General features: G+C 48.5%; 5 protein-coding genes across 5 annotated transcripts; 4 read left to right on the plus strand and 1 right to left on the minus strand.

Annotated features, from left to right (window-relative positions):
• The first annotated feature begins 1,513 nt into the window (after positions 1-1,513).
• On the plus strand, positions 1,514-2,603 carry M431DRAFT_513507 (glycoside hydrolase family 16 protein). Its single transcript, XM_024920043.1, has one exon. It carries the CDS (start codon positions 1,557-1,559, stop codon positions 2,403-2,405), a length of 849 nt encoding a protein of 282 aa, XP_024768421.1. The 5' UTR covers positions 1,514-1,556; the 3' UTR covers positions 2,406-2,603.
• Positions 2,604-3,286: 683 nt separating this feature from the next.
• M431DRAFT_99387 (carbohydrate-binding module family 1 protein) lies at positions 3,287-4,397 on the plus strand (the record flags this gene model as incomplete). Its single annotated transcript, XM_024925146.1, has 2 exons — positions 3,287-3,473; positions 3,538-4,397. 2 exons carry the CDS (start codon positions 3,287-3,289, stop codon positions 4,395-4,397), a joined length of 1,047 nt encoding a protein of 348 aa, XP_024768422.1.
• Positions 4,398-5,147: 750 nt separating this feature from the next.
• Positions 5,148-6,693, plus strand: M431DRAFT_513509 (carbohydrate-binding module family 1 protein). Its single transcript, XM_024920044.1, has 3 exons — positions 5,148-5,556; positions 5,611-6,186; positions 6,241-6,693. The coding sequence occupies exons 1-3, from the start codon at positions 5,282-5,284 to the stop codon at positions 6,341-6,343; spliced, it is 954 nt and encodes a 317-aa protein (XP_024768423.1). The 5' UTR covers positions 5,148-5,281; the 3' UTR covers positions 6,344-6,693.
• Positions 6,694-8,072: 1,379 nt separating this feature from the next.
• On the minus strand, positions 8,073-10,901 carry M431DRAFT_127782 (glycoside hydrolase family 3 protein; the record flags this gene model as incomplete). Its single annotated transcript, XM_024912345.1, has 5 exons — positions 8,073-8,297; positions 8,361-9,868; positions 9,919-10,055; positions 10,113-10,509; positions 10,571-10,901. 5 exons carry the CDS (start codon positions 10,899-10,901, stop codon positions 8,073-8,075), a joined length of 2,598 nt encoding a protein of 865 aa, XP_024768424.1.
• A 1,176-nt stretch (positions 10,902-12,077) lies between these two features.
• On the plus strand, positions 12,078-14,870 carry M431DRAFT_99295 (glycoside hydrolase family 78 protein; the record flags this gene model as incomplete). Its single annotated transcript, XM_024925133.1, has 1 exon — positions 12,078-14,870. The coding sequence occupies one exon, from the start codon at positions 12,078-12,080 to the stop codon at positions 14,868-14,870; it is 2,793 nt and encodes a 930-aa protein (XP_024768425.1).
• Between the last annotated feature and the right edge of the window lie 79 nt (positions 14,871-14,949).

A 14,949-nucleotide genomic window follows, 5' to 3' on the forward strand; every position in this document is an offset into this window, starting at 1 on the left:
GATATACGGTAAGAATGGTCTGATAACAAGCTGAAGGTCCGCAGGATAGTCCTCTACAGTACAGGCGCCAGTGCTGGAAGCGAAATCGACCTATCATCCAACAATTACACGCCAGCCGCTACGCCCAAGAAGATTGACTTAGTAAACTTCAACAAGGTATTCTTTGCAGATAGCCCCGTGGGCAAAATACACGTAGTGGGCTTGTCTTGCAGAACCAATTGAATCGACTAGTGGTGAGCTGCCTAGCGAGTGGCTCTCCTAGGGTTTCACGAAAGGTGAAGAGGATGTAGGGAACACTCTAACTACACGATCTTTTTTAACTGGCATCAATTGGGTATTTCCCCTTTATAGGCGAGCCCCATTTCTCAAAACGTCCGTTGGATTGTCCCACTTGGTAGGCGGGCTATTCGTTAGGTTATTACTCCTCACAGAAGTACCTAGGTAGGTATGTACTCCTTCGAATGCAAGAGGTAGAAAATACCTAGTACGTCCCCTCATTACATTAACGTCTCATTAGCATTTAAACTTAAAATTAAGTCTTGTCAAAAGTCTAAGCTAGCTCTTCTCTCCCAATTGTAGCGAATAACTGTAAATGCGGTGAGAAAATTACGGATTTGTCTGGTAGAATGCCGTGACGTGTAGAACCTCTCAGATATGAACCCTGAACAAGAGTGATATAGTCGATAGTATTCCTATTACCTCGTTCTTATCAAGGAGCTAACAAAATAAGTTTTGAAATATGCCGTGACTCCCAATAAGCCCCCAAACATAGAGCTGTGATTCATTAGTGAGATAGCTTGTAGATTCCACGTTGTTTATGCAAACATGTCACCAAAAACGGACGTTTAAGTGCAACCACTTTGTGTCTCATAACAGATAGATACCTCATAAATAGCTAGCTCTATCACATTAATTGCTGCGATTGCGATTAGTGGCCTGATGGTTTCCCCGAATACGGATTGTCATATGCAGAGTTATCATGGGACTTATACGAGTTTAAACCCTGAAACTTCTAGAAATGGAATAACGTGCGCAGATGCGCCGGCCATTATCATGCAGTGAGATTGACTTGAGTTAGCGACTGCAAGGTCAGGCTGCAGAGTGAGTAAATCGAAGTGCGCCACTGGTGTATCACGCAACTGGATTGGGCAACTTGTGGTTTAGGGCTGAGAGGCTAGTGGACATGCTCGGGCATAAAGTTGGATACCCATTTCTTAAGCTTGGGGTAAGTGGAGTTCAAAGACAGCAGCAGGAACCCAACGTTGACAGAAATAGGAAGTTCACAAGCCGCTTTACGCTCAAAATGTGTTCTTCGGGGCTTGGCCGAGATTTATGATCAGTCTGTGTCGAGAGCCTTCTAAAAATAGGGGATTGTCTCTACAAATTGTGCCTTGGGGTCTAACCTGTGATAAGCTTAAATATGGTGGATCCGTTTCCTCTACCACATTGTCTAAATTATATAAAGAGGCAGGTTTCTACATCCAAAGGATATCCAAGTCAAACAATTCATCTTTGCAGATATCAACGCAAGGGAATTACCCTCACGAAAGCTCACTATGCTCTCCTATCTCCCTGTCCTTGCCCTCCTATGGGCCCCCACACTCGCAACAATCCCTAGCTTGTCTGGCTACCACGTCGTCTGGTCCGATGACTTCAATGGCGACCATTACGCTGGCGTCGACCACAGCAAATGGGTGCAAATCGCTAAATCCAATAACGCTAACGGAGAGGTGGAAACCTACACATCGGGCACCGACAATGTTCATCTTTCGGGTGATGGTCAGCTGTACATCGTACCCACCAAGTCTGATGGGAAATGGTATTCGGGCCGCCTCGAGAGCAACACTGCGCAGGTGTGCGACACTGGCGGAGCTATGATATTTCAGTCCGAGCTTTGGGTTCCCGACTTTACCGGCAGCCCAGCCAAATTTGCTGGTCTCTGGCCAGCCTTCTGGGCGAAAGGAAACAACTATCGTAGCAGCGGGGTCCCATGGCCAAAATGTGGCGAGTGGGACATTTTCGAGGTGACGGATAAGATGAGCAACCAGAACCAAGGAACGCTGCACTTCCAGGACGCAAACGGCAATCACAATGGGGCATTCAACGGCAGGGTAACCTACCAGGGCGGACAGTACCATACTTGGGCGTTCAAGGTGGATCTCCGCAACTCCGACTGGACGAAGCAGAGTTTGATATGGTATCTGGACGGTGTTCAATTTTACTCTGTCACGGGTGCTATGGTCGGGACGTACCAGCAGTGGGTACAACTAGCCCAAAGCACATACTATATCATTCTGAATGTAGCCGTTGGTGGAGGATATCCAGGAAATCCAACCGCGAGCACTGTCAGTGGGTATGATGCCTCTATGAGGGTCAAGTACGTGGCTATCTATAAGACCAATTAAAGGATACGCCTTTATATTGAGAGTAAATAGAGAAATATAGCTATAGAGAGAGTGATTCGATGACTTGGGAGATACATGGAGACGTGCTATTTGGGCTGGGTTCAGCTGTATACCCTACACATAAAATACTTAGCTATTCAAAGCCGCGTGTTGACGTTTGCATATTAATGTCTCTTGGTTTCACAGTCAAAGAATTCAGCACCAGTTCTGAAAATCTGAAAAGAAGTCATTCGATTACCGAATTTTCTTCTCCTGTTTTCATATGGCTTATATCTTGGACTCTAGTTTCCTACATAATGAAAATGGCCACAAGAGTCCTATATACCGAAACGGGTAACACGGGAAGAATGCGGCATTATTGAGTGCCAACGTAGTCCATTCTCGGTGGAAAAGATGTCTTACTAACTTGTTTTTTAAAACCCATATGCCTGAATAGACAATTTTGCTCGGCTGCTCCCCGTTTACAGTCCGTTTACTAAGCGGGTCTTGGACCTAATAGGCCAAAAGCTTCCGGTAAACGATGTTTTGATTTGCCTAGCTTAAAAGCGGCTGTTACCATGTAGGTGCCAATCTTTTCTAGCCGCTGCAACCTTCTCCGCATAAATGATACTTCATGTCGGGAGAAGACGTTCCATTGTTCTACTTCTGGGTTAAATTATTTAGCCGCGATGTTATGTTTTCTTGGCTTCTAAATTGGCGGATAATTCGGCGCTCCAGAAGGCAAAGGAAACCGTTTTGTAAGAAAGCAGTTCGATGGGCCACTATTAGTACCGAGCCGTGATGCATAAATACCGACATAATCATCCGGTATGGATCGTCTGTTGAAACGTTGTTTCATGCATACACAGCAGCAAGATTTTTATTCCGTGCTATTTACAAACATGGCTCAAAAGCTTTCCAACCTCCTTGCCACCGCACTAACGGTAGCCACTGGCGTTGTCGGACATGGACATGTCAACAACATTATCGTCAATGGGGTGTACTATCAGGGCTATGATCCGACATCATTTCCATACATGCCAAACCCGCCCATTGTGATAGGCTGGACGGCTGCGGATCTTGACAATGGTAAATGCCTCTCATCTGGATTTATTAACTCTTCTCGTGCCTTGACGCTTATACTATTCTGCAGGTTTTGTTGCACCCGACGCATATCAAGGCCCCGATATCGTCTGCCACAAGAATGCTACCAATGCTAAGGGGCATGCATCTGTCAAGGCCGGAGATTCTATTCTACTCCAGTGGCTGCCGCTTCCGTGGCCACACCCAGGCCCCATCGTCGACTACTTAGCTAACTGCAACGGCGATTGCGAGACTGTGGATAAGACGACGCTTGAATTCTTCAAGATTGATGGCGTTGGTCTCATCAGCGGGGCGGACCCGGGCAACTGGGCCCAGAACGTGCTCGTTACCAACAACAATACCTGGGTTGTGCAGATCCCCAAAGATCTACAGACGGGCAATTACGTGCTACGCCACGAGCTCATCGCCTTACACAGCTCTGGACAGCCGGACGGCGCCCAGAACTACCCCCAGTGCTTCAACCTCGCCGTCACAGGCACTGGATCACTGCAGCCTACCGGCGTCCTAGCCACCGACCTTTACCACGAATCTGACCCTGGTATTCTCGTCAACATCTACACCAGCTCTCTTGCCTATACCATGCCCGGTCCCAGTTTGGTAGCAGGCCTCCCTTCAAGTGTTGCCCAGGGTAACTCCGCGGCAACGGCTACAAGCAGCGCCACCATTCCTGGCGGTGGAGGTTCATCAAGCAGCAGAGCTTCATCTGCATCTGCTACGAAAACCTCGTCGGGGGCTACATCCAGGCCCACCTCTTCCTCTATTCGCACAACGTCTGCACCCGCTGGCGGCCCAACTCAGACTTTATACGGCCAGTGCGGTGGCAGTGGCTACTCTGGCCCGACTATCTGCGCCTCGCCCGCCGTTTGCACTACCTTGAATCCCTACTATGCTCAGTGCGTTTCCAGATAGTCAAAATGGCCGGTACATCTACGAAGACCCACGGAACTTCCATTAAAGAGCCATGGGCCAACCTGCCAAAACTTAGTTGTTGAGCTGAAGGAGGAACAATCTTTTAATTTGCTGAATTTGAACTCGTCCACTCTTGAAAATACCAAGTGACGTCTATACTTTCTATACTCATAGTGATATTACACACCGACTCTGATGGTCGCTGCAGCAGGTATTTGGGCAAGGTATTATCGGAGAAACGGACTATCCGACCGATTAAGACCGAATTACTGTATTTTGGGATGATGTCATGATTTTTTCACTGCATTATGGAACAAAGAGACTTGGTCCTATATAGTTAACCCGGTATATAACGTCACTTCATAACATTCATTTATATGGGTTAGATAGTTAGTCATTAACATATCAATTAGATTGGAATTGCCATTGCACTCTCTCGGTGACATGATGCCATTCCTTGCCCGGCTCCCCTAGGTGATCCACTAGTACAAATCCAGAGCTTCAGGCCAAGATTTGTCGGTGGGAAATGTATTGTGATACTGACTCCTGGTCACAGCTCGTCTAATCCTGGCTATTTTAGGCAAAAAATATTTTCCCATTTTACTTTAGCCGCAAAAGTGTCAAAGGTTAAGTTCACATCCATATAGGCAGAGCGGGTTAATGCCACAGTCAGATTCTGACAGCTGATACATGGATAGAGTGCTACTTTAATGATGTTGTAATTTAGAGAGTCTGGAATTAACAGACAATACGAGACAAGGCGGAACGGTCTTGTGATGTACATATATAAATCTTATCCTATCAGTCCGCTTTAGACATATCGTTAAGCAATCCAGACCCTAGTTCTAGCAGTCTCCTTCTCTGACCAGTCATTTTGGACAAATATGGTTCGCCAAGCTGCTCTGCTGGCCTTTGCGGCTCTCTCATCACTCTCCGTTGCGCAAATCTCGGACGATTTTGAGAATGGCTGGGACCAGACTACATGGCCCACCTATGCACCAGATTGTAATCAGGGCGGAAGCGTCAGTCTTGACACCACAGTAGCTCATAGTGGCAGCAACTCCATCAAGGTCGTCGGTGGACCCAATGGCTATTGTGGACACATCTTTTTCGGCACTACCCAGGTGCCGGCCGGCGATGTATATGTTAGAGTTTGGCTGTAAGTACTCTTGTTAGGGACTGAAACATACGGATACTGAGTGGGCACGTCCAGTCGACTTCAGACTGCTCTCAACAACGACCACGTTACATTCGCTGTGATGCCAGACACCGCTCAGGGCGGTAAGCATCTCCGTGTCGGTGGTCAAAGCGAAGTCCTCGATTACAACCGCGAATCCGACGATGCTACACTTCCGGACCTATCCCCAGCAGGCATTGCCTCCTCGGTTGACTTACCTACCGGCTCGTTCCAGTGTTTTGAGTATCATCTGGGCACTGATGGAACCATTGACACCTGGTTGAACGGCAACGAGATCTCGGGTATGACCGCTGGGCCAAATGCTAACAATCCGAATGACGCTGGCTGGACCAGACAATCTTATACTCCTGCCATCACGGGTGTCTACTTTGGCTGGGAAGCCTACAGCGGAGATGTCAACACCGTCTGGTTTGATGATGTTGCGATTGGATCTAGTCGTGTAGGATGTGGCGGCCCTGCATCCTCCGGAACCACCTCAGTTAGACCGTCAACTACGCGTAGCAGCGTCTCATCTACTATCACTACGAGACCAAGCACTACCATTCGGCCAACAACTTCAAGGACGACAAGCTCTGCGGGTCCTACCCAGACGTAAGTTGTTCCCCAATTCAGGAGGCGTGATATCATGCTAATAAAGAATAATAGTAAATACGGTCAGTGTGGAGGCCAAGGTTGGCCTGGGCCGTTTGTATGCGCTTCTGGTTCAACATGTACGTACTCGAACGCATATTACTCTCAATGCTTGTAAATTGAGAAGAGAACAAATCGAGTAAAGGGTCAAATGCATAGTTGGACTTTGTAAATAAATGGTTAGCAGCTTAATTAGGCTTTATTTTATGACTAGTTGGATAACTCGTCCATTTAAAGCGATGTGAAAGTATGAGCAATTCAGGTGGCCAAGAGGTTCTGAGCCGTCATATTTCGCCTCCCACGGCTGCAAGGACTTCTCGTGTGCAAGCCCACTCTATCATGTGTTTTGGATAGAAAGCCAAAGTTTAGGGTGGATAACATATGCTGAGCGACCATTTTCCTTTAGCTAGAACATCCATCTCATGGTAGTACTGACATCCATTCGATCAAATTGAAATATGTTTGTGCATCTGCAGATGATTGTACTGTTGTTATGGCGTTCTTAGAGAGTGAAGGGCTTTTTAGATACATACCCAAAATGTCGACAAAGCTGCTACTGTCGACTTCATCACCGGATAACGACGAATATATGATTGTAACATAGTAGTTTGTCAAATAGAATCTACAAGAAGGAACCCCGAAGATGGCGACATGCCTTTCAAAGTCACCTAGGAACTATGGACATGACTTGGAAGTGTTCATTACAAGCAGATCATGTTAATTGCTTCCCGAAAAATTTCATCCTCAACCTACGGAGTATTAAAGAAGCTTATATTGTATGGACCGTAGGGGAGGTGTGGGGTAGTCTGCGCTTCCTCTTCAGGGGCGAGGTTGCCTTTAACTGAGTACGGAATAGTACCCAGCCCGTTAATTAAGTGGCGCAAAAGCCCTTGGCTCTTTTTACTAAAAAGGCAGGTATATGACTCGATTGAGACTATGACAAGATCCTTATTGAGCTAAAGAAAGCTTGTCAATCTAACAAGCTTTATATGTTTCTCTCCATCGAGATATAAAAAGAAGTTTGGTACAGCCTAGCTTTTATAATTCCGGTAGCAACTCCTCATTTTAATAAGCTTACTTCCGATAAGCCTCAATTTCAGTTTATACCGGTTGTAGACCATTAACTGTCCCCCCTACTACACTGGAATTTCAGTTGGCTATCGATGGAATGGGTATTTGGTCTCAAGGATGCAAGACATAATTGAGGCCTGGACTTGTTTCAGGTCTGGTTCAAATATCTGCTGCCTATATCTCAGTTTGAGAATCAATATGGTTTTATGGCTTTCTCCTAGCTAACGCAACTCACGAGAGTCCAACCTGTTCTGTTTGTCGATTACAAGAGTTCTAGATGAGATAGAGCAATACATCTAGAGAAGAAGAAATCAGATTGGCGAGATATTGGAAGCTCTTCCTTGAAAATGCGGTGAAAGAGATATGCCAAATAATATTAGCCTCAAATTTAACCCAGACGTGGATAATGGCAGTGGATCCTTGGATCGTCACGAGAAAGTCATATCCCATTCACTTGTGCAACCAAGTCTACAAACAGATGCACGTCACTTAGCAACGTGTCGGCCTCCTCATGATATTAATACGCCATAGGGAGATAAGTTGGGGCTAATTGGTTGATTGATAGCAATTAACATTCTAGAATAACCTCTAGTATCGCCCCAACCACAATGCCTTCAAAAGATAATTTAAAAAACTGCCTGAGGGACGCGGATAATTTTTTCTCATTAAAGACTACTGTATTTGGATTAAGTTTGGCTTCACTCAGGAAGCTCTGACATCTTTCCTATGACTATCCCAGTCTACTACCCCTTTGCCAATTCGAAGCCTCACGATGTCTAAGGAAGAACCTGGCTCAAGGGCAAAGTCCTTGAAGAGCTGCCTACATAGACAGTCTTGGGGTAAGAAGAGATAACCCAGTTCTGGCTGGCTGAGTCCCAGTTGCTCAGATCACGTCTGGTCAACTGGAAGGTGACAGTAGCAGATCGGCCAGGAAGGATCTCAATGTCATCAAATCCACGCAGAACACGGACAGGGTCGGTTGGGCCACCCAGGCTCACATACTATTACAAAAAATTAGCAAATTTGGATTGACAAATATTGTTGATGGTTTGCGAAACACTTACCAGCTGAGGAATTTCGGTACCGGTCACCTTTCCGGTGTTCTCGATTTGGGCTGTGACGGTGTAGAGAACGTCGTACAAGGCAGGGTTTCCACCAGGAGCGCCACCGGCAGGGGCGACCTTCTGGGGCGAGCCATCCTGAGATCCAGGAGGGACGTCTTCAGGCTGTCCTTCGGGAACGGGGCCTTCAAGGTATGGGTAGACGTAGAGGTTAATGGGATCAATGTTCTTGGGGAACTCATTCTTGGCAGGATTCTTGTTGAGAGTTCCGAATGTGGGTGCAGATGACGTCTTTCCCTTGTTAGGCTTATACTTGCTGACCTTGTGTTTGGTAATTCGGAGATCAGAATAGGTGAAAGTAGTGTAGCTGAGACCGAAACCGAACTCGTAGCTTGGCTCAATACCGGCGGCATCAAAGTGACGATAATCGATGAAGGTTCCCTCAGTATACGGGATCTGTACGGGATCTTCGGCAGTGTCGTAAATGACATCGGTGCCCCAGTCAGCACGGTCCTTGCCCCAGGTAAATACAGACTTAGCCTGTGGGTTGACCTTGCCATAGAGAACGTCAGTGATGGCGTTACCAGACTCTTGGCCAGGGAGACCAGCCCAGAGGATGGCAGTAACATTGGGGTTGTTCTTGTAGTCTTCCACAATGATGGGTCCTACAGTGTGCATGACAACGATGGTGTTTGGGTTGTGCTGTGCAACCAGCGAGACCAGTGCGTCGCCGCCACCCCAGGCGGTGAGGTTGTTTCGATCACCCTGGTTGCCGTCGACAGTGATGTAGCCTTCGCCACTATCAGCGTTGACGAACACAATAGCGGCCTCCGCACCGGTAGCTGCCTTGATGATAGCCTTTGAGTCAAAGTTGTTGCTGACGTTTCTAAAGCCGGTTCTGTCCTGCTCGGCCTGGGCGGAAAGAGCAGTAACGGGACTGATCAAGTATGGGAAGTTGGCAGTGCCACTTCCCCAACCCATAGCAAGGGTCCAGATGGGGTAGCCGTTCTTGACGTTAGAGCAGCCTCGGTCACTGCAAGCATTGGGGCCAGCTGGGTTATCGTGGGCATCGTTTCCGATGACGGCGATACTCTTGGGTTTCTTCAAGGGCAGTGCCTTCTTAGTGTTCTTGAGAAGGACCGTTGAAGCACCACCAATCTGGCGAATGAGCTTCTTGTGGTTGGCTTGCACATTTACATGCTGGTTGATGGTCGTCTGTCCCTTGCTTGGATCCTGTGCATAGATTGGCCCAGTGGTCTCCAAGCTCCAAGAGTTGAAGTTGACAGGAACCTTGGTGACATCACGGCCAATCTTGTAGTAAGAGGTCATGATTCGCACAACCATGTCGTCGAGTCTCCACTGGGGAATGGTTCCGTTGATGACAGCGGCGGTAAGGTTGCTTCCCCAGTAGGTATCGCCAGAAGCGAGACCTTGATCTCCGGCCATGGTCATATCAAGACCAGCCAGGGCGCTGGCAACACCAGACTGCTGTGCCCACCAATCGCTCATGACTAAGATGTGTAAGCTTTTGCATCGATCAGAAAGCACTGATTTGACTTACCAAAGCCCTGGAAGTTCAATTCTTCTTTGAGGATGTAGTTGAGCATGTAGCTGTTTTGGCATGCGTAGCTGTTGTTGACCTGGTTGTAAGAGCACATGATGGAACCAACTCCAGCACGGACTGCATCCGCAAAAGGCCTAGAAAGAGAATTAGTCAATAGACTGGTCAAAGTTTCTCATAGGGATATTTCTCACCAGAGGTAAAGCTCGTGTAGAGTAACGTCATCGATGTTGGAAGATTCTGCGAGCTTGTTGTTCTGTCCGTTCGTCTTCTGGGAAGCGCCGCCCTGGCGATAATGTTCCTGCTCGTTACCGATGAAATGCTTGGCACAGGCAATCACACCGGCGTCTTGAATTCCCTGAACAGTCTGAGCCATTCCAACACCCGTGAGCACCGGGTCAGGGCTGAAACCTTCCCAGTTTCGGCCACCCTCAGGCGTACGGCCAATGGGTCCTGCTACAGGTCCCAGCTGGGTATCCACACCCTTTCCTCGATGCTCAGCTCCCATAGCCGCACCACGTGCGTACATCAAGCTGCGGCTCCAAGTTGCTGCCACATTGACTCCAGCTGGGAAGGCAGAGTTTTCATCCGCTACACGGAGTTGTCTTAGAAATGTTCTCATAAGGGCCAATTCGATGGGGGCTGATCTTACTGTCACGGACACCAAGGGGCGAATCTTGGTTGCATAGACCTGGAAAATTAAGTCGAGGAATTGATCCAGTGTTTCCTACGCAGCTTCCGCCCTCCCATCCAACACCAGTAGTGAGGTTAACCTTCTCCAGAAGAGTCAGTTTGCTCACGAACTGGACAGCTTTGTCATAGGCCTCCGCCCAAGATCGACCGCTGGTAGGAACGGGAGAAGGATCGTCCCAGTTAAAGTCCGCGTTGATCCATGGCGAAGGATATTTAGGAGGAGAGGTCGCTTGGCCAGACGCAACGCCTGCCAGGACAGTGCTGACGGCGATGATGGATTTTGGCAGCATCGCTGAGACTTGACCACCAGTATGTTATGCCAAGAGGAAGAAGGGCCTTGGCACTGATGCTACCGAAAGCTTCTTCTCACATGCGAAACACCAGCTGAATATATACCCTTGAACAATAGGGTAGTTGTAACGGAGGTATGGTTACATGCCGAACAGCCGTGCACATCATGCTACCCTGGCTGTCAGCTTCTACAACCTGGAGTCCAGGAGTCCAGGAGTCCAGCCGTGATTTACAAATCTTCATTTCAATAGTATCAACGGTAATCGGACCGACGCTGCTGGTAAACACGCCAAAATAACATGTTCAACCACAGCCAACAGGGAATGGCCAAATACATAGCTGTTGCGAGCGGTTATCGGCGAGCTTCCGCGCTCTCCTCTAGGTGCCATGCTTCTCTTAGAAACCATACCACATACAGTTCGACAGTCTTCTGCCTGCTAGTATACCCCAGCTTGCAACGTAGCTGTTTAGTACCATATGTGCGTTTTCTCCTCTAGCCACTAGGATATATGCAGAAGGAGAGATCTTATTAGTGGATGTTTTGATGTTGGGTTTGTCCGATGGTAGAACCAGTTCAGGGATCGTGCCTAGCAAGTTTACATAGGTCCCCGAAATAGGGCCGGGGATAAAGTAATACCACTGCCGAGTTGCCGGCCAAAATATCTTGCGGGGTAGTTGGGGAATGAGGAGCGCCATATATAACGGCTCAAATTGGTTCCTGACTACGAGCTAGGTCAAGGGTTTGATTAGTGTCAGAATCTGGGGAATTGATCCATGCCGTCAGACATGTTGGAAAGCAACAGTAGTAAAATGCCATGCCACGGTAACATTCCGGAGCAGCTTACCCTCATGGTCGATTACGAAGACCAGATTTGTTCTATACTGCTAGCAAATGAAATAAAGTGAAATACTCTACAGGAAGAGCTTGAGATACTCTTGGTAGCTCGGGACTTTCGGTATTCCGAATGAATTGGAAGTGGAAGTGATAATAACTAGCGCTGCCAATAAGTTCCCGGCAGAGTGGCAAAAAAACAAAACAAAACACAACAGCTGACGACCACCTAAAAGATTTTTGGTAAATGACTAGAGAGCTCATTGCCTTTTAAATCGGGACATCTAAATTATCCCCATGGGGAAACTCTTTTCGCATTGACCACGCAAATTTCATTTTAGACATGGGTCATTCGGTGTCTCCAGTCTTGGTTCTTCCACCGACTTTTGAGCAGCATCACAATGGGTTTGGAGTTCAATGTGTGCACCCAAGGCTTTCATGGAGGTTTTCATGCTCGAAAGAGCAAATACGCAATTGGAAACAGACTGCATACGATATCGCAATTTCCTCCAATAGCACAGAGCCTGGCCAAGTCTTTCACGTAGAGAGCGAAGACAACGTTCTAGTACCGTGGCCGAACTCAGAGCCACTCAACTCACGAGCGCGCCGGTTTGTGCGCGTCAGGTGCTATGGCAAATACTCTCTATTCGATGGGCGCGATAATGATTCCGACCATGAGTCCGTGACCGAATGGTCTGCATCGTCTCTTTTGGAAATTGCATTGCTGAGAAACAGCGATTGGAAGGGGAGTATGATCACAGTGTCGGAGCCGTGGCCTCTGGGTCCGGACCTTTCAGCCCGCCCCCTGTGCTTTCACAAGCGGTTTCATCTTTCCCTAAAAGACGGGATGATTGACAGGGGCCGGCTATATGCCACGAGCTATGGCGTGTACAGCGTGCGGATCAATGGCAGAAAAGTCGGCGACCACTGTTTGGCCCCGGGTTTCCAAAGCTACCATAAGAGACTGCATTACCAGATTTACGATATTAAAGATCTTTTGGTAACGCCTGGGTGGAACAAGATCGAGATAGACGTGGCCGCCGGCTGGTTTGCCTCTGCCACCAGTTGGGCCAGGAAACGATTCACCTACGGCCAGAAACTCGGTGTCCTACTTCAGCTAGAGATTTGGGCTGCAGACTCTTCCTTGCCGATTTTGGTGAACACCGACGCGAGCTGGAGCGTCTCCAACACGCCTTTGGTTAGCAGTGAAATACTGGATGGTGAAATCTTTGACCAAAGTCTGAGTGTGGGCTCAAAGCTGGACGACGCTTTCTCGGTCCGAGAGTCGCCTCTTGCAGTGAGCCGGCTCATCTCTCCGGAAGCCCCGCCAGTAAGGGTGGTGGAGAGGCTGGAAGCAAAAGACATATTCAAGTCGCGGTCCGGAAGCGCTGTCATTGTGGACTTTGGACAAAATATCGCCGGTCGTATTTGCGTTAAACAAGTGCAGAAACCTGCTGGCTCTAGAATCACGTTTCGCCATGCCGAAGTCATCCAAGACGGGGAGATTATGTGTCGTCCCTTGCGAACAGCAAAAGCCAGGGACATTATAATATGCGATGGCCGAGAACTCCTTGACTGGCATCCGCAACACACGTTCCACGGCTTTAGATATGTCGAGATTGCGGGATGGAGCCCTGATGACAAGAACTGCCCTCTCACCAAAGCATGCATTGTCGCCGAGGTGATGCATACTGACATGCTGCGTACGGGTTGGTTTTCATGCTCCAACGATGATGTCAATCGACTACATGAGAATGCTCTCTGTAGCATCAAGAGCAACTTTTTGAGTGTGCCCACAGAGTGCCCATCAAGAGATGAGCGCTTTGGTTGGACGGGAGACCTGAACATCATTGCACCTACTGCCAACTTCTTGTATGACACGGCTGGCATGTTGGGAAACTGGTTGCAGGATCTGTACCTCGATCAGATGGAGGGGACCGAATACTGGCGCCAAGGCGTGGTGCCCTTGTTCATTCCCAATTTTTTACTAAGAAATGGCGACGGGGGCCACGGGTGGGATCCGATGCCAAATGGCGTTTGGGGTGACGCTGCAGTTATGGTTCCCTGGGGCCTGTATCGTATGTCTTGTGATGTTAGTTTCCTCTCGAGGCAGTATGATAGCATGGTTAAGTACCTGGAAAATGGCGTGACTCGAGGTCAGGATGGACTCTGGGATCCTGAGCAGTGGCAGTTTGGCGACTGGTTAGACCCAAGAGCGCCCCAGAACGATTCCGGCAGAGGGACCACGGATGGCACATTTGTCGCCGATTGTTTCCTCATTGCTTCCACTCAGATCGCTGGGAAGGTAGCCGCGAAGCTAGCCAAACCGGTTGACTCCTCTCGCTTCAGAGACGCTGCACTGCGCCTAGTTCATGCGTGGCGGGACAAGTATTTGACCGCGGCTGGTCTCGTGGTTCCAGATACTGCAACGGCTCTTTCGCTCGCCTTGTCGTTTGATCTTTTGCCAGAATGTGGAGACAACTCAATAAAGGCACAGGCGGCCGCTCGTCTGTTCCGACTGGTACGTCTTAATGACTTTAAGCTTACCACAGGATTTGTGGGCAGTGCATTTCTTTCTCGGGCACTCACCCAGTCCGGTGGCGTCGAACTAGCCTACGCTATGCTGTTCCAGAAGAAATGTCCTTCGTATCTGTATCCCATTACGATGGGAGCCACCACGACGTGGGAGCGCTGGGACAGCATGCTCCCTGATGGGACTGTTAATCCCGGTTCAATGACAAGCTTCAATCATCATGCTCTCGGGAGCATCGCAAATTGGATGCACGCTGATGTAGGCGGACTCGAGGCGATTGAGCCCGGCTGGAAAGTATTCAGAGTGAAGCCGCAGCCCAATAAGGAGCTGAGCTGGGCGGATACCGCATTCGAATCAAGGTACGGCCGGATTGAGCTGAGATGGACCTTAAAGGGAGACCTTTTCCGCATGAGATTACGGGTGCCTCCAAACTCTACCGCCGTCGTCAGCCTTCCCAGTGACGGCCGAGAATCTGAGGTGGGGAAGCGGGAAGCTAAAGAGCAAAGATTTGGGTCGGGAGAATACGACTTAAGGTGTCAATTTGTACAAACACAGTGGCCACCAAAGGCACTGCTTCCACCATGGGGAAGAGCAGAGTTCTAGGGAAATTATAAAGAATACAGAGATACAATCGAAGATCAGTGTAATTGATATCAACAAGATATGAACTATTGAATTTGCA

The sequence above is a fragment of the Trichoderma harzianum genome (genome assembly GCF_003025095.1).
Source record: "Trichoderma harzianum CBS 226.95 unplaced genomic scaffold M431scaffold_23, whole genome shotgun sequence".
Lineage (NCBI taxonomy): Eukaryota > Fungi > Ascomycota > Sordariomycetes > Hypocreales > Hypocreaceae > Trichoderma > Trichoderma harzianum.